General features: G+C 39.9%; 2 protein-coding genes across 9 annotated transcripts in view; one reads left to right on the top strand and one right to left on the bottom strand.

Annotated features, from left to right (window-relative positions):
* The window catches only part of BTD (biotinidase), an 11114-nt gene extending 776 nt beyond the window's left edge, over positions 1–10338 (top strand). For 3 of the 5 annotated variants that reach the window (XM_017732158.1, XM_017732157.1, XM_017732160.1), the window contains exons 2-5: positions 758–829; positions 4145–4376; positions 5834–5983; positions 8015–10338. In XM_017732158.1, the coding sequence (XP_017587647.1) occupies positions 4149–4376; positions 5834–5983; positions 8015–9199 (1563 nt within the window). In that variant the 5' untranslated portion in view covers positions 758–829; positions 4145–4148 and the 3' untranslated portion in view covers positions 9200–10338. Of the gene's footprint in view, positions 1–14; positions 323–757; positions 830–853; positions 966–4144; positions 4377–5833; positions 5984–8014 lie in introns of those variants that run through there. The other 2 variants (XM_017732159.1, XM_008632013.2) reach the window with 2 other exon arrangements.
* A 6679-nt stretch (positions 10339–17017) lies between these two features.
* Positions 17018–25008, bottom strand: part of ANKRD28 (ankyrin repeat domain 28) — a 94916-nt gene continuing 86925 nt past the window's right edge. The window contains exons 27-29 of one of the 4 annotated variants that reach the window (XR_001861332.1): positions 24202–24293; positions 20742–20846; positions 18950–19037 (exon numbers count right to left, since the gene is read on the bottom strand). Coding sequence is in view for 3 of the 4 variants with exons in the window: in XM_008632011.2 (XP_008630233.1) it covers positions 18751–19037; positions 24202–24293 (379 nt within the window). In the remaining variant the exon portion in view is untranslated. Of the gene's footprint in view, positions 19038–20741; positions 20847–24201; positions 24294–25008 lie in introns of all 4 variants that reach the window. The other 3 variants (XM_008632011.2, XM_017732151.1, XM_017732152.1) reach the window with 3 other exon arrangements.

Genomic DNA, 25008 nt, shown 5'->3' with positions numbered 1-25008 from the left:
GGCCCCGGTGGCCTCCGTGAGCCGCAGGGCCGCGCGGTACCCGGGGTAGCCGCCCCCGAGCGCTCCGGCTTTGTGGGGTTGGTCAGAGGTGGCGAACGGAGCGGGGCAAAGTGCGGGCCTGTGTGTGAGGTGCCGGTGCCCGACGCCCGCGCTCACCAGGGGAAGCGCCAGAGGAGTGCGAGACACCCTCCCAAAATCCGCGCTGAAGGATGGCGCACGCCCCTTGGTCCGGCTCTGCCCGTCCCGGCACGTGTCGCTGAGGTGACACGGGTGACAGCATGTCCCTGCCCCACGCTCCGGCTCGTCCGTGCCACCGCCCTCGGTTTGTGCAGCCAAACCACTAACGATAGCAGCGCTCCATGCGCCCTCACTCGCCAAACAACAAACAACCATAGATAAGATGACATAGATCGCAAAAAACCTTTACAAAACCTGCATAGTAAAATACTGTAATATATGGCGGCAAATAAAAGCAGTAGACAGGAGGGATCAGTGGAAAAACCCCTTAAATTTCACTATAGTTTATATGTTTTTAAAATACATTGTATAATACATAGTAAAATTGCAGCAACATCACAATCCATGGATATCGTTCAACCTAAAAAAGACTTTATTTTTCCATAGCCAATTGAATATTTGCCTAGTAATCATTACTGTTTATGTTACTATTATTACTTACTACTGTTTATGTTGCTATTTCTGTTACTATACTATATGTTAGGCATATCTTAACATGCATTTGCTATTAACCACTTAGGAGGACCCGTGCTGCCTCTGCTATTTCAACATCTGTTGGATTCTTCTGAGTGTAGAAGTGTGAAGAAGGAGGGTATGTGTTGCTTTTCCCTGTGTATACATCCAGGTATGGTGACAGGTGACAGACTTCTAAGTTTCCAAAGCTGTTGAAAAGCGAGTGACTGGATGCTTTACTTCACAACACACTGGGATTAGATGATTCTGAAAAGGTGAATAGGAAAACAGTCTGCAATGTGACTGGGGGGAAAACTTGGCATCCAAACTTGGACACCAGTCTTTTTACCCTTTGTGTGGAACTATAACTGGAATATTGTGGCTGCGGAACAGTAATACTGCTATGAAATATTTGTATTTGGATGACATGACCCTGCTGAAGCCTGTCTGTCAGGCAAAAGACCACATAAATCACAGGAAAGGGACATAAAAGGAAGTAAAATGATAAAGCACTTCAGGTCATGAAAATTTAAAGTCATGGTTTGGGTGAGGTGACAGCTCTGTAGATCCTAAGCAAATTAACTTCTCTTCAAGGAAAGGACTTATGGGATGGTGTAGCACTTTCCAGTAGTAAAAACATCCAGAATGTGTCAGACATATTTGGAATATCAACAGGCAAAGGGCTGAATAAACCCTGTTGGTATCCTTACTTTGGCTGGAAAGTTTAATACACCCAAGCCCAGCCTCGGGGCTTGTCACGGCTCTCCATGAGATAGCAGAGTCCTGTTGTTTAAGCTGTCAGACAGGGGAAAGGCTTTAGGGAGCACTCACACAAGTGTTCAGCCATCATCTGTAGGACTAGCAGTAATCACAACCCAGGGTTGGACTCAGAGGAACTATTTTAGTTATTTTAGTTGGCCCAGGTTCAGCTGGATGGGATTGTGCAGGGGCTTGTTCAGTGCTAAACCTCTTGTGCATCTAAATGAGTAAGAGATTCAGATTAGTACTTTTGAGTGTTTCTGACCACCAGGAAATGAAACGTGGTAGAAAAGTAACAGCTCTCCAAGCATGTTTGTAAAATACAACATTTTGTAGAAGCTCATTACCTGTTAATTTTTTTCTGTTAGTGTGTTTTGCCTTAAAAAAAAAGGCAGTTTTTCTAATGCATAGCAATTCCATCTCATGAGCTGAAACTCTCCAACTTTTTCCATCACTAGTAATGATGAATTCTAATTACATCTTAGTTGACAACTTTATTAAGGAGGAGCTGACTAGAACCCATTCCTGTCCTAAATAGGCATTTTGGCTTTGAAGGGGTGACAAGAAATAGAAAAGAGAGTCTTGTCAGTGAAATGCAACATAGCTTGTTTATTTTCAGTACATTCCTTAACTGTGAGAGGTTTCCCACCCCTGAACTCCCTCCTCCTGCTGCTGCTTTATATCTTCACATGTGCTTTGGTATTTAATTTGCAAAGCTGAGCTGCGCAGGACAAGGAGGCACCTCTATTCTTGACATGCATTGCCAAATCACCCCCAAAAAGTATTGAATGCTTTCCTCGACTTGCAGAATAGCAAGGAGAGCTTGTCATACATCACTTTTCAAAACTGTTTATATAAATGCAGTATCTCTAATCCATCTGATTGCAGGGAGGCCGAGGTTTTATTCTGTTTTTATCACACTTTAAATAAATTTACCCTTGAAGGCATGTATGCCTGGACACATTGGCTAATTAAAGCTCAAGGAAATAGGAATATGTAGTTGAGCTTAGCAGTGTTGAATGGCTAAGTTTCTGCTTTACCCTTAGAAGTGTTACTATTACATGTTAAGACTTTTTGGTTGAGAAAATAATTCTTCTGCCCACCATGGGCACCAAGGTTATGACTTTGCTGTCCTACATGGGATTGTGCTGCTATCAAACCAGTGTTGCAAATAGCACGTAGAGCTCCTAGAAGGAAACAAGTGCCTTAAACTAAGATAGTACTTACTAAATGCTTTTTCCATTTGTTCATTTTTAGGTACTAAACAGTTGGTGTTTAGGAAAAAAAAAGCAGTATTGAGCATTATTATTAGCTGCTTTTCATCCTGGTATTCAAGCAAAGAGATATTTTCAGTTAACTTGCCATAGACTTTCTTTTTTTTAGGTACAAAACTACATTTAATATAACATGAATAAAAATAAGATTGTGATTAGTTTAGAATTGATCTTTTTCTCCGGCGGAACTCCTAATGGGATGAAGAGAAGACTCTTCATGCATGTGTCTGTCAGTCTGTATTTGCTTTAGAAAAATTCAGGGATTTGTAGATCACGAAGACTGAAGGGCACTAAGAGTGTTTTGGAACATTTTTTTTTCTTGGATACAAGTTCCCAGAGAGCAAATACAATTAAAAAGTCAGTAACTGAACTTACAGCTATCAATATACAGCACCAGTAGATCTCTCCTGCGTGTTCCTCCAGCTTCAGATATTTGAGATTTAATTCTTTAATGATACTAGTGACGCTGTGGTGACAAATACAGAATTCTCAAGTGAGAATAATTCTGGATTAAAAGGCATTTCAACAGTCTTTCTGAAGCATTGCACAACCAGTGACTGTGTCAGTCCTTGTTCCTAAGTCCTCTCCTAACCTGGGATGTCAAAGGGAGGGTTACATGCAGAGCCCATATTGCAGAGAGTGCGCCAGCCTTCCAGACTCAATAATTCTTAATTTTTTTCTAAGAAAAGCTAACTAATGCAAATTTTCTCTGTTTTGTATGGATTTTTGATTTATTGTTGTTACTATGGACACATTTTTAACCTTATGGATCTGCATCGTACGGGAGGAATGTGGATCTGAATTGCACTCAACATTTTTATAAATGTTCAGAAAAGCTGCACTGTAGGAGAAGTATTTGCCTATTTCACATGTGGTGTTGGAATACAGTGAATTCATAATCCATTAGGAGATGCATTTATATGATAGATGCAGAAGTAGTGTCTAGTGTAATTCTCTTGGCAATTATCTTTTTCAGTATTGATAAAATAAGCCCTATTTCTGCTTGACTACTAAATAGAGTCTCCAAGTAATTTTAGGAAATGCTACTTTTAAATACATCCCCCATCACCAAACGGGGGAGGAACTGCAAATTTGTGAACTGCTTTAAACTTTTCTCAAAGATGTTTTGATATATGGTGAAATAATCTATAAATGAATGTTTATTATAGAGAGAAACCAAGCAAGGAGATCAGTAGAGCTATATATGAAGCTAAAACACTTTTGAACAGGACAGTTATTTAAAGCACCAGTGTAGATGGATTTAAGGTTTAGAAACAACATGCACAGGCTCATTCAGGAACTCAAAGACACCACACTGCTGAGAGCATCAGTTACCATCCTTATTTAATTGTAAATTTAAATTCCTGGCATTATATTTTGCTCATGCTCCCCCCACCCCCCTGTTTGGTTTTCTTCTCTAGATTTATGGCATTCACCATGGCTCTGTGCTGGAAGCTGCCCATCTGCTTTCTCTTCTATCAAGCAGTCTCAGGCAGAGTGAGGCAGGAGGGGCACTACGTGGCCGCGGTGTACGAGCACGAGTCCATCCTGAGCCCGACCCCGGCGGCGCTGGTGGAGCGGCGCTCCGCGCTGGAGCTCATGGGCAGGAACCTCGACGTCTATGAGCAGCAGGTGCTGGCTGCTGCCAGGCAGGTACGGCCCAGCTCCAGGCAGCACTTGTGCGTGCCCTGGGTGTATATAGAGGGAGTGCTATTTGGAGATAATCTTTCACTTTCGTGTTCCCAGGCAACTAAAGCCGTATTTATATACATAACTATGGTCTGGGTTCTCAGACGATCTGACCTGCCAGCAGCTCTGAAAAGGAATCAGGCCAATTAGCATCCTGCCTGACTCGGGCTATTCCAAGCTTGGAAAAACACACATATAGTTATTTAGTATAGGGAAATTAATTTTCTATTTTGGTCTGAATACCTAGTTCCTTTCTGTTTTCTTAAATGGAAGGGTTTCTTTGAAAGCTTGTCTTACTGGCAGCTGTCTTGGGTTTGGTTTTATTCCAGTGCTCTCAATGGAAATTCCTGAATGTTCCTAAAAACTAAGGAAGTCAAATGCTTTGGAAATTAATGTTCCGCCTTTAACAACTTTGTGGAACTAAAGTTTTCCATTCCTTTCTCCTACCCACCATGGAATGGTTCTCAGTCTAAATATATTTAGAGGAGAGAGACTAGTATCGCCAGCTGTTCTTACACACAGCCCTCTTTCCTCCCCTCCCAAGAAAACCCAAAGCTGGTTCTAGTGACAGGAAGCAATGTTAGTGCCCCTACACAGAGGAGAATTGACTTGCAATTTTCACAGATCTATTGTTCTGGGAGAGAATAATTACTATTTCTATATAATTTGAAAACGTGAATTTTTTTTGAGAAGTTCAGATGATTGGGCAGAAGCATAACAGTAATTTTTGTGCAGCCATTACATAGGTAACACATTTGAGCTGACTTTTGAAAACTAACAGGAATCTGAGTGGCTGGTGCTGTGTCTGATTTAAGAAGAATCCACCTCATTTTAAGGAATGCTTCAGATCTCCATGAACTTCAGGCAGAGCCTCTGGCATGGCTACATTTCTACCAGACTGTGCACTGCTTCCACAGTGAAGCTGTTTCTGTAGTCAACACTGCCAGTACCCTGTCCAACCCTGTACCTAATTAACTAAGTGATGCAGCACCTTTGACAAAGTGTATCTGCAAATAGCATAATTCTGATAAAAAAGTCAGGGCAAGTTTTAACATCATCAGTGTTTAACCTGAATGATGACATTCTCATGACTCCTGTGAAGGAAGAATACCTTTGGTAAGAAATTGGATGCAGTATGCTCTTATTTGCATGCCCTTAAAATAATGCCAAATGCATTCTTTTGCATTCTTTTTCAAGATAAAGGTATGTGTCAGGTTAAATAAGGTGGTTTTTTTGTACACATAGTTACACACCGACTACATAGTTACACCTACTACGAAGTAGAAGACAAGACATCTTCAAGCTACATTATTGGCAGAACATAATTGGGTTATCCTTAACTTTCTTTAGCTCTTTTTAGCCATGAGATCCCCTCTCTTCCTTTGCTTTGCCTACAAAACATGTTTTGGTTTTACATACAGGGGGCACAGATCATTGTTTTTCCTGAAGATGGAATCCATGGCTTCAACTTCACCAGAAGCTCCATTTACCCTTACTTGGATTTTGTTCCGCATTCACGCTCTGGGAAGTGGAATCCCTGCAGAGAGCCCTATTTGTTCAATGACACAGAGGTAAATGTAGGGCTGATGACTGCAGGGGTGGGATAACTGAATGCTACATTTGTGCTCCAAGTGGGAAATAGCTCAGGTTGGTTTGCTTAGGAAAGTAAGCAAGAGATTTAACAACTCCTAGTACCAGATTCTGTTTTCATGGCTGCTCAGGCTCTGCCAGTTTCATTCTTAGCAGAGGAGGGTTTAGATCCATACATGCAAGGAAATTAGTTGTGTGTGAACCATCTGGATTTGTCATCTCCTCCTCCCCAACCTCTGAAATGGTAATTGCTCTCTCATAAGATACATTGTGTGTGAATTTAGTTTGAACAACATTGTTTTATATAAAACAACGTAGTAGAATCTTCACTTTTGGTGCATTCTTGTTATTCGGGTTGAATGACTCAATGACATCACAGCATTCTGACTCAGCAATCGTGTCCAACCATTAGCACAAGTAACGGGACTTACCTGCTACAACGTAATTGAAGTCACAGCTTGACACCAACCAAGCCTGATTACATTGGAGGTGACCTGGCTGTTACAAAAATAGTATTGTCATTGACTATTCTGGACCTGAACTGAAAATAACCATGCTTTGTAAATACAGACTATTAATTCTTATTAACATTACAGAACTCAATAGAATGATAGAAATCATGCATGTACCTGACACTAAACTGTGCCATAAATCAAATCCCTCCTGATGGGAGAGAATATTTTAAAGTCCTTGCAAGGAGTTTCAAAGAATAAACCCAGACTTTTCCTGGAGTTTCCGTGCTGCCAGCTAGTTGTTTATTAAGTCTTATCAGAGGAACAGAGCCACTAGCGTGACCCAGGCATAACATAGAGCACAGAAAGCAGGAGAGAAGTCCAATTATCAAGATTTACACAGCCTTTTTAAAGATAACTTAACCAATGGTTACTAGAAACGTATATTATTTTTACTTTCCTACCAATTATTCAGTAACACGGGCAGGAACTGCGGAATTCTTTGTCCAATCATCCCAAATTACTTTTACTGCAGAATATGGAGTAGTAGTAGAAGAAGAAGAAGGTTTGGAGAACAACAACAATCCTCCATTTTGATATTTTTTGCTCTTATCTATTTACTACAAAGAGAAGCCCAAAACCTCTAAATTTTTCACCCTGTGACAATCTTACATAGTAGTCTATCACCTAATTCACACCACTGTATTTTCTAGTTCTTGTCTGATCATAGGCAGTTTTTTCCAAGGTTTGAGGCTAAAACAGTGTTGTTCAGGGGGGTAAGAACCCTTAAAAACAGGCAGAGAAATAATTCTCGGCACTCTGGGTTCCTACATGTACCTACCAAGCAGAATTGGTGTACAAACACGAATCGCAGTTGTAAACAATGATCCATTTGGCCTACGAATCTTTGTTACCAATGATCATGGCCAAGCAAGCAAGAACTGAGTTTGCCATTCAGATGATGCTGTTTGGAGATTGTAGTAATGTCAGTCTTGGTATAGCACTCCGACATGGAAGAACTATCCCAGCAATACTGTGGTCTGCAACATTTTCTATTTATTTTCTGTAATATGCAAGGTCTATCCCTTTCCATCTCTGCTTCTCTAAGTCATAGCGAGTAATTGCTTTTTAAAAATTTATAGTAAAAACATCCAGGTGCAGATGATCATTATTAGACATTTGCTGTTCTAAAGGCACACACATGCAGTGTTTTAAAGCCATTGATGCTCCTACCAGTCACAAGTTTCTAAAAATTAACACCCCTGGAATAGATTTATTTACTTACTTCCTTCTAAGGAAATAAAACTCAGACAATTTTTTTCAGAGCTATTTTAAAATTAACATCTGAAATACCTTTCTGCCAACAAAGCTACTGGTTCCAGTAGCTTTTATCACAAAATCATCAGTGCTTTTAAATTTCACAGATATGGTCTAATGTGTTCAATTTTGAACACAGTTGAAAATAATAATTTGGAAAGTATTAAATAAGTCATAGATGCTTAAGTAAAACTTACTCCACCACATTCGGAAGTGCTCACATTTCTCCATACTCTTTTCCAGGTCGTTCAGCGCCTGAGCTGCATGGCTCTGAAGAACAAGATATTCCTTGTGGCCAACTTAGGGACCAAGCAGCCGTGTGAGCGCACGGATCCTCGGTGCCCGTCGGACGGGAGGTACCAGTTCAACACCAACGTGGCGTTGGCCGCGGACGGAACGCTGCTGGCCACGTATCGCAAACACAACCTGTACTTCGAATATGCTTTTGACACCCCTCCAGAGCCAGACTACACATTCTTTGACACCCCTTTTGCTGGCAAGTTTGGCATGTTCACTTGCTTTGATATACTCTTTTTTGAGCCTGCAGTGAACCTCATCAGACAATACAATTTGAAGCAAATTGTTTATCCAACTGCCTGGATGAACCAGCTCCCGCTTTTGTCTGCTGTCGAATTTCAACAAGCTTTTGCAACAGCTTTCAATGTCAATATTTTAGCAGCCAACATCCACCACCCTACCTTGGGCATGACAGGGAGTGGCATATACACTCCAGTCAAATCATTCATCTACCACAACATGGAAAGTTACGGTGGCAAGCTCATAGTAGCAGAAATTCCTGTGATTAGCGCAGATTATAGAACCAATTTAGAGAGTAACGAAAGATTTAGAGAGAACTTACATGACTCATGCAGGACTTTTAGGAGCACCTCACTGGATGATGAAGTTTGCTTTAAGGAGCAAGAAGAGACTCCTGGCAGAGTATCTGAAAAAGGAAAGGAACAGTCACCTCCTTCCTTTTATGCAGAAATGATGTATGACAACTTCACTTTTGTTCCTGTATGGGGGGAAAAAGGAGAGCTCCAGGTTTGTGCCAATACCCTTTGTTGTTACTTAAACTATCAGAGAGCTGTTTTAACTGATGAATTATATGCTTTGGGAGTTTTTGATGGGCTCCATACAGTGCATGGCACATACTATGTCCAGGCCTGTGCCTTAGTGAAGTGTGGTGGTCTCAGCTTTAGCACTTGTGGACAGGAGGTCACAGATGCCACTGCTCTGATAGATTTCCAGCTATGGGGAAATATGAGCACCCCTTACATCTTTCCTTTGCTGCTGACATCTGGTATTACCTTGGACTTTGCTGATCACATGGGCTGGAAAAACAACTACTATTTCCTAAGCAAAAATAGAACATCTTCTGGCCTCCTGACAGCTGCTCTCTATGGACGATGGTATGAAAAGGACTAGCACAGATATTTGACTGAGTCAGAAAACAACTGCCCATATGTTCAGAGTATGTATCTTAACAGAAATTGTTGAACATCCATATGTCCTAGAGGTTCAGGTGTGTTTGTCCCATCACTGCCTGATTAGGTCCCACATTTGAAATAATGGCTGTAAGTACAGTCTGTACCATGGTAGTTTATGTCCTATGAGGAGTGAAAGAACTGCCTTGCAAAGATAAAGGCTTGTTGTGATCTGGTGAGATGTTTTATACCAGGAAAATAACACTTTTCATTTCAACTGATTTTGTTCCTTTAAATTTAATCATTTGGTTTTTGGGGGTCCTGACTGGGAGTATGGAAATGAATGGAATAGAAAACTATTGCAAGGAAAAAAAAACCAAAGGGAAGTAAGACACAAATATTGTGCACAACATGCACAAAAACATGTAGGTATACATACATATAGCTTTTATGTGCTGAGGTTCTGATTTCTGGTTAGGGTGCCATGATTGTTTTTTTCTCTTAGAGTGAAAACCTCCCATCTGCAATCATTACCATTGACTGGCCACTCCGGTGTCTGTAATACTGTTACACATTTCACTGGATGTTACAGTGTAAACATCTACAGAATAGCTAATCTGGGAAACAGGGTATCAAATGACTCTGAAAACCTGGACTGCAGAAAGACACACTTCACAAGAAATTATGTTTAAAGAAAACATCAGCATTGAATATCAGTGGCCATGTTACCTACTGTTTGAGTATTTTAAATTTACCTGTTTAAAAGAAGACTGTTTTGACTTTAAGACATCTTACACACTGTTAATGAATTTATTCGAGAGGAGTTATGAAAAGCACATAAGAAGCTGTGGGACATCAAGGTTTTTGCATCAATGCTTCATGTACCAGATGGCAGGTTTGTGCTGCTGAGTAAAACACACCATTCTTTCCAGAGCAATAACAAGATTAAGTGCTATAGCTGTTCTACTGCAGTGGAGGAGATGGGAAGAGAATATTCAAAGGTTATTAATTTGGGGTTAAATTCAGACAAGTTAATGTATTCTCAAGCATTATAATTTTATGGGTTCTTATTGGCTGTTATGATTTCATCTGGGTAATAGCTGTTAAGTAATGGAATAAACACAACTGTTCCTTTGGTGAGTCCTTGTGTTCCAGCTGCTCTGTTAGTCAGGCTGAAAGGAGCAGTGCACAGTAGACAGGAGAGCTGTGAGTCTTCCTCTGTTTTGATGGTCTGAGTTGGTTCACACTCAAACCACCACAGCTACAAGGATGAATCCTGAGAGGTGCTCAATCAGCTCCTGCTTTGAATGAACTCACTTTCTGGTTTCAGAAAGGAAAGCAACCAAAAAGTTGCTGAATTCCTACCTTAGGTTTCTTAGATATTTACACAAAATTAGTGTGTAATTATGGAAGATTCTGGGCTCTACCAAACCCTCCTTCTCCAGTCTGTATCACTGTGAGTCAGCCTGTGCTGCTTTGATACAGCAGCACACCAGGTTTGTTTATCCTGCAGTGTGTACTGGACAGAAATATGGAGAGGGGAATGTCTGCATCTTATTAGGCATAAACTTGCTGTTATAAAAGTAACCATTCCACCATGGGGTTATTGAAGATCATTAATTTTTTGGCACCCATACCATGTTCTTGCTGAATGCTGCATGATTCCAGGACGTGCAGGGTAGAACAGAAAAGCATTTGCAGAGCTTGTTGATGCTTCTGCTTCTAGTACCACATGAGCAAGTCTGAAAGAATGGAATAATGAACAACTGGAGATTTCAGCTCTCAGGACCCTCCACTTAAGAGGCCGAAAAACATGCAGCTTCATGCACTAAAATACTTTTTTGGGATTTAGTTCCAAAGGAGACCATTATCACCATAAGTTAGGCTAAACAAATAAATAGCATTACACATATTTGCTATGCTTAAGGAAAGTAGTAGTATTTACCTGTGAAATACTTGCAAAGTGTGTCCCAAAGAGCTATTCTAACTCTGGGTATGTTAAAATTGTTAGAACAAGACCTTCTAGCCCTACTGGAGTTTGCTTGAGGCACGTTCCGCTGTCTCCTCCCTGAGAAGAGCAGGCATTAAATATTAGAGTGTGTTCTCATACCTTGTTCCCTTCACCCAAAACAGCCACCTCTTGCAGAGAGACATTGGGAAAGTTTGAACAGGCAGTACTAAACACAAAGGATTAGCAGGAATTATCTACTCTCCACTCCCACCCTGGTCTTTGAGTAACACCAGATGTGTCTGTCTGACCCGGGGTGACCAGCAGGAACCTACGGTACCACCACACATTGGTGGGTGCTGGCAGTGCGTGCTGGAGCAGCAATCCCAGCACTGCCCTGTTCCTAAACAACCCTGCAGTCTTGTGAGTGAAGCTACTGACCACGTACTGAGGAGCTGTGAGAAGCCTTCAGCAAGGCTGATGTTCACACTGGTAACATGCAGCCCATCATCTAATGGATACGAACAGATTTATTAGAGCTTCCCGAGCCGTTCCTGTCTGAGACTGGAACAAAACCAAACCAGGACACAAGGATTTTTGAGACAGAGGAAGTAGAGCTGAAATTGAGAGTACTCAGTCTGCAGACCAAAGTGAAATCAGGATCTGGGAATTTGTACTGATGCTAAAGAAACTTCCTCTCTGAGACAGCAGGGGATGGTGTCTTTAAAGGGCCTTGACACTGGGAAGGGGAAAGACAACCACAGGAACTGTCTGTCCAGGCAGGAGTAACAGCACGAGTCAGAGGGCTTGGGAGGTTCCTCGTAAGGGATCTGCTGCTTCAGGATTCACAGTGATTTTTCCAGGTGGATGTTGGGATACTCTCCTTACAGGGAGAGAAACACCAGAAAGCACATCAAAGGAAGAGATGGAAAACAGAACCTTGGAGTTAAGCTATCAAGAGGCATGGGAAGAGGCTGAGGTGACACAATCTGTTCAGACCAGAGACCTTCACAATGCCCGACCGGGCATAAGCTCCTTTAGGCAGATCTCAGCCAGTGAAATGAAAACCCCGGATATTCACAGGCTGAACTGAGTTATCACTCCATCAAGTTTTTAATAGTCAGCAACACTGAAAATACTTGAGAGAGTCACTGTGCTCTCCTTTCTCCCTGCCATGGGAGAGCGGGTGTGGGAAACGCAGGTCAGAAATCAGAGACAACAGTGGGACCCACAGCAAATGAAACACACTCTTGGCAGAAGAGATTAGTAAGGTTGAATTCATTTAGACTTTAATAGATTAGGAAGATTTTTAAAATTTTAAGAAAATTATGCTGACAGCTTGAGTAACAAAGTTTGGCAAGGGACAGAAAATACATGGCAGGATACATGAATCACTAGATTTTGCTTTAGAACTATTTAAGCTATCTAATCCATTCTTTTAACCTAGAACACCTGAGATGTAAGACTTATGTCAGATCCCAGGTACACTGAGAAGAAAATCTGCAGGTCTGTCCTTTGACAAGGCTTCAAAGCAGGTATTGTTTTGTTCTGTTGTAAACCTGAATAGTGAGATTTCTGGCTGCATCTATTGCAATTTTAATTTAAAAAAGAAAGATTTTAAGGTGTTTTATTCTTCTTTAAATATTTAGTGACACCATCAATGTGAAGACAGTTTGAAAGGCTCTTTAGGTTCTCTATTATTCAACTATGTTTACAGTTACATGGGGGAAAACTGCAAGATCTCCTTCCCAACCTCAGCTTGAAAATTGCATGGAATGGAGCGAGCTAAATTTATCCTAATGTAAAATAACACACAGCACACCAGGGAAGCATAGAAAATTTAAATACTGCTTTATTTGAAGACAAATAGTGTCCTAAAGAGACTGGGATACCAGGTTGGAAAGAGTTGCAAGAAACCTTCAAGTCCTGCAAGCAGGGACAGTTGTCTTTCCCTGTCAGGAAAGTTCAGTTGTGAGATGAGCTGTAGAACTTGAAAATTTTAGTCACATTTGTAACTAACCTTCCCCAGGGAAAGGAAACCAAAACACTCCTGTGATCTTGCTGGGCTCTAGACTGCTGAACAACTGAACAAAATGCTCTTTGCATGGCTGCCATTTCAGACTGTTTTTCTCTCAGTAGGTCTGAGAGGGAGCACAGATCAGGCTGGGGGCCTGGGTGACATTCACAATGCTCAGCCAGGCATTTCCTTCTCTTGTTAAGCAGTAAAATGAAGGGATTTTGTGATAAGGCTTACAGATTCTCATAAATACAGTAACAGGATAGTTTCCTAAGAACAGCCAGTTGTTTCGTTGTTTAAAATTAATGCACAGTGATACCTTTGCCCTTAACATTTGAAAACATACAGATATTATAGTGAGAGGACTCCAGAAAAAGCAAAAAGCTAATGCTATCAGCTAACAAGGAGGCCTGTGCCATGTCTCTTCTCATTTCATAGTCTGATTGGAAAGAACCCACAAAGATCATTGAAGTCCAACCCCTGGCCCTGCACATGATCATCCCAGGGATCACACCACATTCCCAAGAGCATTTAACGCCTTGGATTTCAGTCTGTAAAGTCTGGAGCCCCATGTTTTATAAATTCTCATCTTGTCTGATTCAGAGTCACAGCTACACACTTCTATACAACAAAATGTTTTCCATCCCAATCAGAATTCTTCTCCAACTGTCCTGCCAGCTTCTGCAGCATTTTAAAGAGGATTATAAGGAAATCATCACAAATCACTGAGACTACTGCAAGAAGCAATAACCACTGATCTTGGATTTAAGGATTTGTATGAATTGGCTTGACCAACTTTAAGAATTTAAATACTTACTTTTTCGTGATATTAATATCAATTTTGCCGAGTTTAAATTCAGATCTTTGGAAATTGTGTTAGAAGTTTAAACTACTTATTAAGAGATTAATAAAGGCCCTTCTCTCCAACATCTAGTTAGTCTGATTGCAACAGGACTGGATTATCAGAAATTACTGTCAGCGGGAATCAATGCTTTTTAACCAAAAGTGTGATAGCATTTCTTTTGTGGATACATACCATCGGCAGAGGCCCAGGGCAAAGTTGTGGGAGATGAGGAAGATCCTCCTGCTGCTCCTCCAGCTGTAGCCAGGGAAGCCCATGGAGGTCCCTCGCCCACCCTGTGGTACATGGAGCCAAAGAGCACGACCTCCAGTTCTCCAGAACTGCTGCTTCCATAAACACCCTTTTTATTTAGGTTTCAGTTTTTAAAGATGTGAACTTCACTGATCCAAACATGGAACTGAGTAGTATGGGCTCCCTGCAGACTGTTAAAAATGTTCCCTGATAGAGACAGACTTCTCACAAGTAAATGCCAGCCAGTTCTTTGGGCAGTATTCACTGCCACTTCCCATGTTTCTACACTCTGATCCTCTCACCCAGTTGTTGCAGGATCAGCAACAGAAAGGTCACCACACTTTTTTCTGCAAAAGAGAAGCTGAGTTACCCAAACCCTTGTGTTATCCCCAACCAACTGCATTTAATGAACCTTCTCTCATTTTTTTTGTATAGTAGATAGATATAAATAGAGCATGTTATTCTGGATTACTACAGCAGTTGTTGTCTTTAAATGGGTACAATCTGGGCAAGACAGGAAGGCTAATGCCTCTCAAAACCAGAATTAATTGGGTTGGAGAATCTGTAAACATTATCTCAGTCTCCTTTTTAGTCATCTTCCCTACAGTTTAGGTAACAGCTTTGGGATCTTTAGTGCTCCTTTTAACATCTTTGTAGAGGTATTAATTTTTACATATTAACTTGTTTTTCAACTAAACATTTGTTAATTCTCTAGCCTGGTAGCCAAAACCAGAATATAGACAAGTCAGAATTTTAAACAAAATAAATGACCAGAAAAAAACCCCCAAACAATTGCAACCAATCTAAGTTTAAAAGGTGCCTATAATAAAAGCTCTGACTGTTCCACATACATTTATACAACTATTTTGGAGACACCTAAGCATGGGAAGGTGATAAAAAGTTACAGGAGGAAATACAAAGCAAAGTCAAGATTTTATATGGAATTACAAGAAAAATCTCGATTGCAGTAGGGTTACTCTCAGGGGGAGACAGACTGATTCTTCATCTCATCAGCATCCAGCATTTATCCTGCAACATGACACTCTAAAAGTAACAGCTCAACCTATGAGGTTAATACTGACTTGGCATTTTCTCCTGCAGAACATTTATCCTGAGAACGGAAAACCCATAAAACATCCCAGAAGTCAGAGTACCCAGAAAACTGAGCAGAGCCAGCTGTCCTCATTCCTTAAGTTCACTTGACTTTTTTCCCCCCCAGAACAAAAAGGGTTTCTTTGATTGTAATATATTGCTTCAGTAGTCCAGCCAAGGCTCACTGCTCTCCCTTGCTGAAAATCCAAGAGATTGTTTGGATGAGGGCTGTAAGAGTAACTGTGCAATATTCATCTGTATACAATCAGGAGAATTTCTTTTAGAAAAATGGAGGTTCCAACATAATTTTCTGGAAATGGACAGGCTTCCAACTGAGGTATGAACATTTTTCTTTAAACCCCCCACCAGACACCATCATCATTTTTTGCTTTTCAGAAACAAGGAACCTGCTGTTCCTTGACCACTCATTAAGGAAGTGGTCTCTGAGCACAGTAGCATGGTCTTTAAACAAATCATGTTCCATTTTTGGAATTAGACCATATTATAGCAATAGTCTCAATTACCACTTACAAGGCACAATTACTGTCCTACCCATACTGCCAGGTAGTAATAGTTTTGGGGGTTTATTTAACAAATACATGCAAATTGCAATGTACAGGCTCACTGAAAACACTGCAATGATGAGATATGTGAGCTACACAAATCATGTAACTCTGAATTCCTAACTGGACTTGAGAATTCGTAATTAGAAAAGACAGATATTTAGCTAAAAAAAGTTCACAAAACCTAACTTAAAATAATGTAATTTAATGCAGTGGGAAACTTTTCTTCCTCAAGAGGTGAGTAGCAATGAAATGAAAGGCACTATTTCTGACTGATATAAGGAAACAAACATGTTCAACACCACTGTTTTCTGCATGTCCCTGTATTCCATACCCAAATCTTCCACTTTTAAGCAAACCAATGCCATCTGAGCTTTTCCTCCTCTGTCACCCAGGCATGCAGTGGACGTGAACAGCTCGGCCACTACTGCAATTTTTCCAGTAGGACAGGAGTGTCCCCTGCTATAATCTGTGTCCTGTGGCTACGGACAGCACACAGAGATAACAGGTCATCTCAAAGTCAGACAGAGGTCAGCATAGATAATAAAGGCCTATTAATATCATCCTTTCACACTGCTTTAGAATCAACATCAGAGAGTTTCATGAACAGAAACATGCAGCTGTTACCTTTTAAATAACAGACACACCACTTGGTGTTCTCATCAGGTTTCCCACAGGCATTTGAGGAAAAAATGGGTCCATGTTGCTTCAGCCTTTGAATTTAAATGGTTGCAGTGAATCCCGAGACAGGGCAATGTGGATCTTGTGAGTGCTGCCTGTGTGCCTGGCTGAGGCACGAACATCACTCCCACAGAGACGCATACGTGAGAGATTCAGAGGGAAGAGAGCACAGAAATCACAACCTCCCTGAAGTTCTCTAACCCTGCTCACAGATAAACAATGAACACAGGCACAAATGGTTAAGAAAGCAGTATTTGTAAGGAAGCCTAAAGGAATAATGATGTAACATTTAAAATTACTTTAAGTAGCTCACCTTCACTTTAGGATTAAAATGCTGGCAAAGCCTTCATGAAGATGTTATAGAGTCCAACAGTTCGACAAGAGACCTTGTCATTAATTCTTAGTACATACAGATAAATTATTCATTAGTAGAACTCACAATTGGGTTTTTATTATACTCTGTAAAATATACAGGAATCTTGAAGTACTGAAAGAGTGCAGGTAAATACAGTATTCAAGCAGTCACTATTTCTATGTACATGCTCATTAATTCTTCAAAAACCCCACAAAATTATCAAATAGATCAAAATATTGTCCCATGTATCCACACTTTGTTCAGAAAAGCAGCTGTTAATTTACAATATCAAAGATTTCCAGTTTCAAAATACAAAAAAAGGATAAAAATGAAATTGGAATCAGCTTGTAGTAATTTATTGGTACTTTGCCAGGACATGCAAGGATTCCTTGCATGTACATAAACAAATTCACTTGAAAAGTAACAGTTATAGTTAAAGCAGAACCAAATAAAGTAAATTCATATTTAACAGACAAAACTTCAGCTTACTTATGTCAGTTTTTCATTCTTCAGGCAATTAAAAAAACCACAGTAGTCTGTTATAAATTAACAAAAATATTTGGGCAAGTCTGAACTACATTACAGGGACCTGTTTCTGCTGTTTATTTTCTAAATGGAGCACAACAAAGATACACAGCTCTTCCCACAGACCAGACACTGTACTTTTTTCTCTAATAGGGAAATATACTTTTAAATTCACCTCCCCTCCTCCCTCCCCCCTTTGTAAATCTGGGATTAAAAAAAAAAAAAGGTGACAGTGATATACAATTTTAATCTTACACACAAATTTATGATGTAAGGAAGTAGATAAATTACTGAAAAAATCTTTCAGTCACAACAGGGTTATCAAGACATTTCAATTCAATTTTTTATGCAGTTTCATAGTTTCCAAGTTATTTGTGTATTTTTAAATTAAGAAAAGTTCAATCCAAAACCCAAAAGTTAAGAAAAAAAATCTGTAACTGTGCAACAATTACTTCTTCCCTCCCACAGCTCCCGCCCCTTGCTTCCCTTGTTTATTACACTGTACATTTTTCACCCTGACTTCACCTTGTTAGCTGGTTTAATTTTAGTACTATAAAAGTATGACAGATCATTTTCATTTCACCTAAAAGAAAACGAAAATAAAACTTAAAAGCACATCTGCTTTCTTTCATGGTACATTTAATAGTGTCGGAAGGCTTTCAGATGATTAAAAAAAAATAAAATTCAACATTTAAACCCAAATCTAAGCTTCTTTTCCGGAAGTAATTAAGGTTTGGTTGAAATAACTTCTCAAATAACCTATTCCAGTTTTCACAAAAACGTATTTAATTAAAAAAATCTTTAAGTTATTTGGTCCTTTGGCAATTTGCAGCACAAACAATGCCTACTGTACCAAACTCATTTATTGCCTTCAAAATGGTTTTAGGTTTATTGAGAGTATTTGAATCTAGCATCCTTTGTCTTGCACAATAGTGTTATTCATTTACACCAAATTGGGTGCCCAGTCTGCAGGAATCACTCGCGGCACCAGAAACAGAATGGTAGAATACAGTTAAATAAAACAGTTTTGACATTCTTTATTTTTTTTTTTTTGCCATGGATTCCAAGTACTTATTCAAGAATTTATGCTTCTTCTGCAAAATATGCTCTTAAAAATCTTCCTAGAGTCTCACAGATCTTTTTTTTATATGCAACCACAATAAAAAACATCTTCTCAAAGGTGTGTCCTCTTTCTGTATTCAAACAGCAACAGCCTTCTGATAACACAAGTCTGACCTTCCAGCGTGAGGGTTCACTCAGACCTACAAAAAGTATCTTCTAATAGGTCTCAGAATCTGAGTCATTGAGCTCGTCTTCTTCTGTGTAGGGGTAGCCACCTTCCCTGCCAATGTTGTTGAAAGTACAGTAGGAGCTGTGGTCACTCCTCATGATTGGCAAGGAATCGAAGGTGACAGTTTTAGAGGTGTTGGTGTAATGATTAATGGCATTGAAGGTGAGGGAGGGCAATGTGCTGCTCGATGAAACAGGCATCATGGTGGCCAGGATGAGAGCCAGGCAATCGGCCACGTCCTTGTTGGGCGCGCAGGCCAACGCCGGCGTGTAACCTAGAAATCAAGAGAAAACAAAACCTGCATTTAAAATAAAGGCACTGTACAAATTTCTCCAAGTTCATACAATCTTTCAGCTGCAAAAGCATTTTACACTGCTTAGTTCCACACTGTTCAAAAAATTAAAAAAAAATGAAATAAATGCATTATCAATTAGTATTTTTAAACTTCTGGTTACAAAAACAATTGAAATTAATGGACTTTGCAAAAAAGATGTAATTGTTTTGTTAAGCACAGCCAACCCCTCTTTCTCACTCAGCCAGTGAGCAAAGCCCAGATCTGGAAATGGTGAAGAAGTCACCTGGCTGAAGAGAGACAGCTAACAGCAGCCGACAGTAATAGGTGATGGTATTTACTAAAGAGCTACTGCAGAAACTACAGCTCAAATGTTTCTTCATCCAGAGGCTCCACCACAGCTGTTCATCACACACAGTTACTTTAGTAACACTGTGCTATCTCAGTAACAAGCTGGCTAAAGGATCAGGGCCAGCTAATTGAAAAGGCAGAGTATAAAGTTCAATTAACCTATACTTTATTACAATATTTAATAATATAAATTATAAAGCCAATGCCTAACTTTTACTTCAGGGTATTGATTAAGAAATCCAGAGAAGTTTGAGGAAATGCTAGCTGGGTTAGCAGGCTAGGACTTGCAGAGACACCTCTTGGTTGCCCAGCTTGTCCAACCAAACTTCTGCCAGGCATTGCTGCTGTGACAACACCCAAATGCAGGTCTCGGGCTGTGGAATGATTTGAAGTCAGGTCACGTAGCTGTGACATCTCTTCTGGGTTTCTGTGGCTCTAATAATCCTCCAACATTGTTCCTTCTGCAGCTTACCATTCTCTGTGTACTTGCCTCTATTCATTCAATGTCAAGAAAAATGCTTCAAATTCTCCTCAGCGGAGATACGTGCATTGCTCCTGTCTCAGGCTTAACCATTCGCACGGCGCCCGAGGGCGAGTTCTGGCACAGGTCTTGGTGCACCTACAGCACCAAGGGACTGCACTTGGTGGTGCCACTGGCAGCTCTAAAAGCAGGGCAGTCTCCTAAGTACAACCACAGACCACAGCTAATTCTGCTGCCAAGAGCAGGACAAGTTCCCCCTCCCTGGCTCCACTCGGCAGTGTTTGCCCAGGTCACCCTGCGCAGCACCTCTCACTGCGTGGGACAGAAATGCCCACAGTGAGCTCAAAAGGAAGACTCATATTCAGGTACATTCGGGAGTCTGAAGTCCCACACTACCCCCAGTCCACAGCTTAAAGGTGTACAACATCCAAGTAAAAAGTACACGAGTAATTTTAAATAATAGATGGCTTTAACGCAAAGTGCGTGATAGATTTCTATCCAGACCTTAGGAAGGCAGGGAAAACAGGCAATGCTCATTCTACCAGCAAGTGTTTTAACTACCAAGGAATCATCTTTATTGTAGAAGTAGGTCCAGATCAAGTTTTAGGATAGAGCCCAGGAGCAGTTACTGTATTGTACAATTGCACATAAGTATTAAACCAGTAAGCACATTATGGAAAATAACTGTAGCTAGAAATTAAGAAAACAGCAAGCAGGGGACAGTCTTGCAGTTGAACTATTACTTGCTCAGGACAGACCTTGTGCTTGACGCTTTGAACAGAGCAAGACAAGAGTCCCTGCCCAAGGGAGCACACAATCCAAGGAAACACAGATAATTCAAGCACAGAACGCACCAGCTGACCATGCGATAGGGCCGTACAGAAGTGCAGCGCAGCAGATGTTTTCATTGTTAGTAAGGTACCACAGCACTTAAACAGCTCAGAGTTAACAGTGACAGTCTGCAGAAGAGATACATTTTGAGAGGATTCAGAAGCAAGGGCCAGAGCTTGCCACACCTGGATCATGACTGCATTTCAGGCATGTAAGGCAGAACAGAGGCTCAGAACTGATACTCAGATGCACACCATTTAATATCTACAGTTGCTGGAGGTTGTATGAAGGTAAGATGACACACAAAATAAGTTTATTCAAGCTGGTCATATTCAACACCATTTCTTTCACTAATGTGACTTGATAAAAGTTCAAAGAAGAAAAACGAGCAGGCATCTGCTATTTTTAAGGCGTTTGTTCATTTGTTTGCCCCCTTCCCCCTCCCCCTTTTAAAGACTTCTAGGGTCTTAAATACTCATGTTCCTTCTGGAACAGAGCAACTCAGTTCATATAAAAAAAGGTCAATGTAAGGATTAAACAAAATACTTGCTTCTGTTAAAAGTTCTCTGTTCTCTAAAAACTGTGATTGTAATTAATATACAATTGTTGGTCTCGAGCTCCTGGCTTTCATAAGCAGGATTTAGTATCACAGTTTTATTCTTGCCTTAGACATAGCAAGATGAAGTAACTGCTTACACCATGAAAGACTGACATCTGTGTCCTCCACCATATTAACTTACATTAACTCCACTATATCAATTCAAATTTGTAAGAACAAATTGTAATTTTATGTCACTTAACTGCAGAGTGATAATTCATAAGTTAGAGAAACAAAAGATATAAATACTTGATATTTCCTTTGAAGATGATGTTGGTAAATGAACTGACTCCATTGAAATACTCTTCACTCAGCTCCCTGTAATGGTCCCCACAATATGCACTTGTACCTGCATAAGCCTTCACGCAACAATAACAACAAAATATTTACTATCTTCATTTGTAAGTGGGGAAATAGAAGCAGAGTGAGGTGGGGCAGCCTCCTTGCACAACAGAAAAATAGAATCTGCGTGATGGACACTGACTTAAGGATGGGGCTCCCCCTGCCCAAATGCAGAGCTGCTTCTTCCCTGAGGCTTGAAAGTTTCAAGGAAGGCGTCTACAGGAAAATCAGAAGGTTGTTAATGTTGTCAGTGCAATGAGAGTTCTCAAGATCAACTGAATGAAGTGTTAACACTGGGAAAGAGATGAGAGTCTGAGGCACAATTTATCTTGTAAGCACTTACAGAAAAATTCCTTCCAGAAAACTGGACATCTCCAATATAAACTAAAATACAACTTAAATAGTCAGGAAAAAAACCACTACAAAACAAACAAAAAAAAATTGAAAAGTTGGTTGAGTGACAAAATAAAACTTCATATGGTGTCAAATGAAAGAAAAAACCAGTAATTTATTTTAAGACAGGCAAATTTACATTAAGAATGTCCAATTCAACAGAATTTTTGTAGATGAAGGTGATGGCAGTTTCATCATGACTGGTGTGGAAATATGGGAAAACAACTGAAATCTGAGTAAGAACTGAGACAGAGCTGAGAATGAACCCTCAACACAACTGCTTTGGGGAAGTATACTAGAGAGTTAATTTGCTGCAGTTTCAGCTGCATTTAATTTTTTAAGAACCAAGAGGATTAAATTTTTTCTACAGACATTAGTTCTTAAACAAAAACGATCTCACCACAATAAGAGATGCTCTATAACAAAACCAGTATGACTTCAAATCTAGAGTTTTAAAAATCTTATAAACTATATAAACTGAAATGCAGGTAACTGGACTGATGCTGGTTTTTTTCAAAGCTCATGTTTTTCAAAAATTATCTATAGCTCAGAGAGAGCAGCAGAGGACTCAATTTATACAGCTATAGATACAAATAGAGACTGCTTGCAAAAAGTCAATGTAGCTTTTACAGAAAGGGACAAATTCAAAGACGAAAAGTTGATCATTGCTCCGTAACAGCTGAGGCTCTGCTGGTTACGTGTTCCTTATATCAAGACAGACTTCCCTGTAAAACACTAGAACTTTCTAAAACTAAAACTAAACTGCTGTATCATCTAATTCTGTATGAAATGCTAATCTTGTGTGGCAGATCACTGAATTTATCTGGACTATGATAAAGTAAGATCAGTATTGTGACCCAAAATATTCCAGTGCCTATTTCTCCAGTCAGAAAAAGAATTCATTGCGAATATCCTCAAGGCTGCTTAAAATTTTGTAAACAAAGCAATTGCTATTAGAAAGAACCACAGTGAGGAAAAATATTAGATAGCGCTCAGTGTTGCTTTAAAATTTAAAATATGAGCAGAATTTAAAAAAAGATTTTTAGGTCCCCAGGCTGCCAGGGTACTTTGACATGAATGTGTTTCCTAATGTTTTCCTTTGTTATGTCAAAGATCCATCCTAACAAGGGACTGGTGGGCTGCCTATGAGAAGGCAAATGTCTCCAGTCAGCATACATGTGATGAGAAACAAAAATAAAAAAGATATGTTTTCCAATCTTTTCATTTTAGGGAGTTGCTTTTAGTACTTACTCTTGTGCCCTATTTTAGGCAAGGAATGATCTTTAAGTCACCCATGTCACTTTAAGCAGTGTAATTTGAGAAACACATAGAGAAAGTCACAGTGAACATCAAGAGAGGAAAAACTTTCCAAAGTGGAAATAGAATTATTAATTAGGCACATCACTTTTGGAGTTAAAAAACAACACAACAAACCCAAAGAAACAAAGCCAAAAAGCAAACAATCCAAGGCCATTCCCTCACCCCTCCCCAAATCCCAGCTACTGCTTTCACGGCATGAGAGACAGAGCCTTACACTTTTAAAGGCACAGCTTCTAAGAACCACAGACGTTTTACATTAAAATATGCAAATTCGTCAGTAAATCTAATTTTCTTTTGTTCTTACAAGGTGCAGGATTTATTCTTGTAATAAAGCAGTTACTTCTTCTTACTTCCATGTGCCAAAAAACTCTGAAGAGCCAGAAGCTTGAGAAAAGTAACTGAGAGCTGTAAATCATACTAGCTTTTAAAAGCTAACACTGATATACCTACTGTGACAAAACGAATAGCAATTCAATCTAGCTTCTTAACAGCTGAAAGTTATATTTTACTTTGAGCATTATGTTTTTCTGACCATTTTTGGTATGCCAAAGCTACTGCATTTATAGGTGCATCATAAAACTACTTTTATAGTGCATCATAAAACTACGAATGCAAACCAAACATTTCTGTGCCGTGACCTGCATCGTTCTTAAAGCTTTCACTCTCTCTACACTTCTGCTGCTTTGCTAAAAGGGTTCACCGCCAACGCCTTTTTTTCTGAGGGCGACCTACTGGAAGGCTCATCTGAAGTTTCCACAGTTATTGCTTTTCAGGGAGTTGAGTTTAGAACCACAGTTCCTTACAGGGAAACAAAGTTAGATTTTTCTTACCATTTTCATCTACAGCAAGTACACTTGCTCCCTTCCCTAAAAGCTCTTGAACTACAACCGTTAGTCCATTTCGAGCAGCAACATGCAGAGGTCTGTGAAGACAAGCAAACTCATATATAAACCTTAGAACAAGTCAGTAAGTACGACAGGTAGCTTGCATCTAGTTAAATGTAATACTTACATTTCTATGTTATTTATACATTATATAAATACTGTAGATGTAATAACTAAGATAGGAAACTCAGCAAATCTCTTGTCTTATTGCAAAGACACTCTACAATACCAATTGTGAACTTTCTTCTTTCCATGGCAGCACACAGTGACGAAGCAGCTGCTAGTAAAGATGTGCATGCTTATGGACTTTATCATGTTGAAAAGTCAGAAACAGTTGGCACCCTACTGTTGATAAATCCCCCACTCAACTGATGTAACAGATACTGTCACATCTGAGAGATACTGCATATCACTGCCATCAGTCACTGCAGCTCTAACAGCAGAATGGCAGTCGTTTGCTACTGCATGTAAATGCTCATAAGAAATGCAGAAGCACTTTATCAATCTGCCTTCTAGAAACCACCCTATTCCACTGTGATTAGAGATGAAAAAATATCTCACAGTATAACGCATGAAGCAAGAAACGCAGTTTACTTTTCAAAGCCTCAAACTACTAGGCATATATCAATTTTATGTTGACTTGCCCTATAAAGGAAAGTGTAGCTTTATCTTAAATATTCTAACGGTATCTTTTTCAAATGCAACAGTTTTTCAAAATTGGCTTAAATAAAACCTTACCATCACTCAGCAGGA

This window comes from Corvus brachyrhynchos, unplaced genomic scaffold (genome assembly GCF_000691975.1).
Source record: "Corvus brachyrhynchos isolate BGI_N302 unplaced genomic scaffold, ASM69197v1 scaffold53, whole genome shotgun sequence".
Taxonomy (NCBI): Eukaryota; Metazoa; Chordata; class Aves; order Passeriformes; family Corvidae; genus Corvus; species Corvus brachyrhynchos.
Note: the sequence above shows the minus strand (reverse complement) of the source record. Positions and strands in the feature narration are given on the sequence as shown.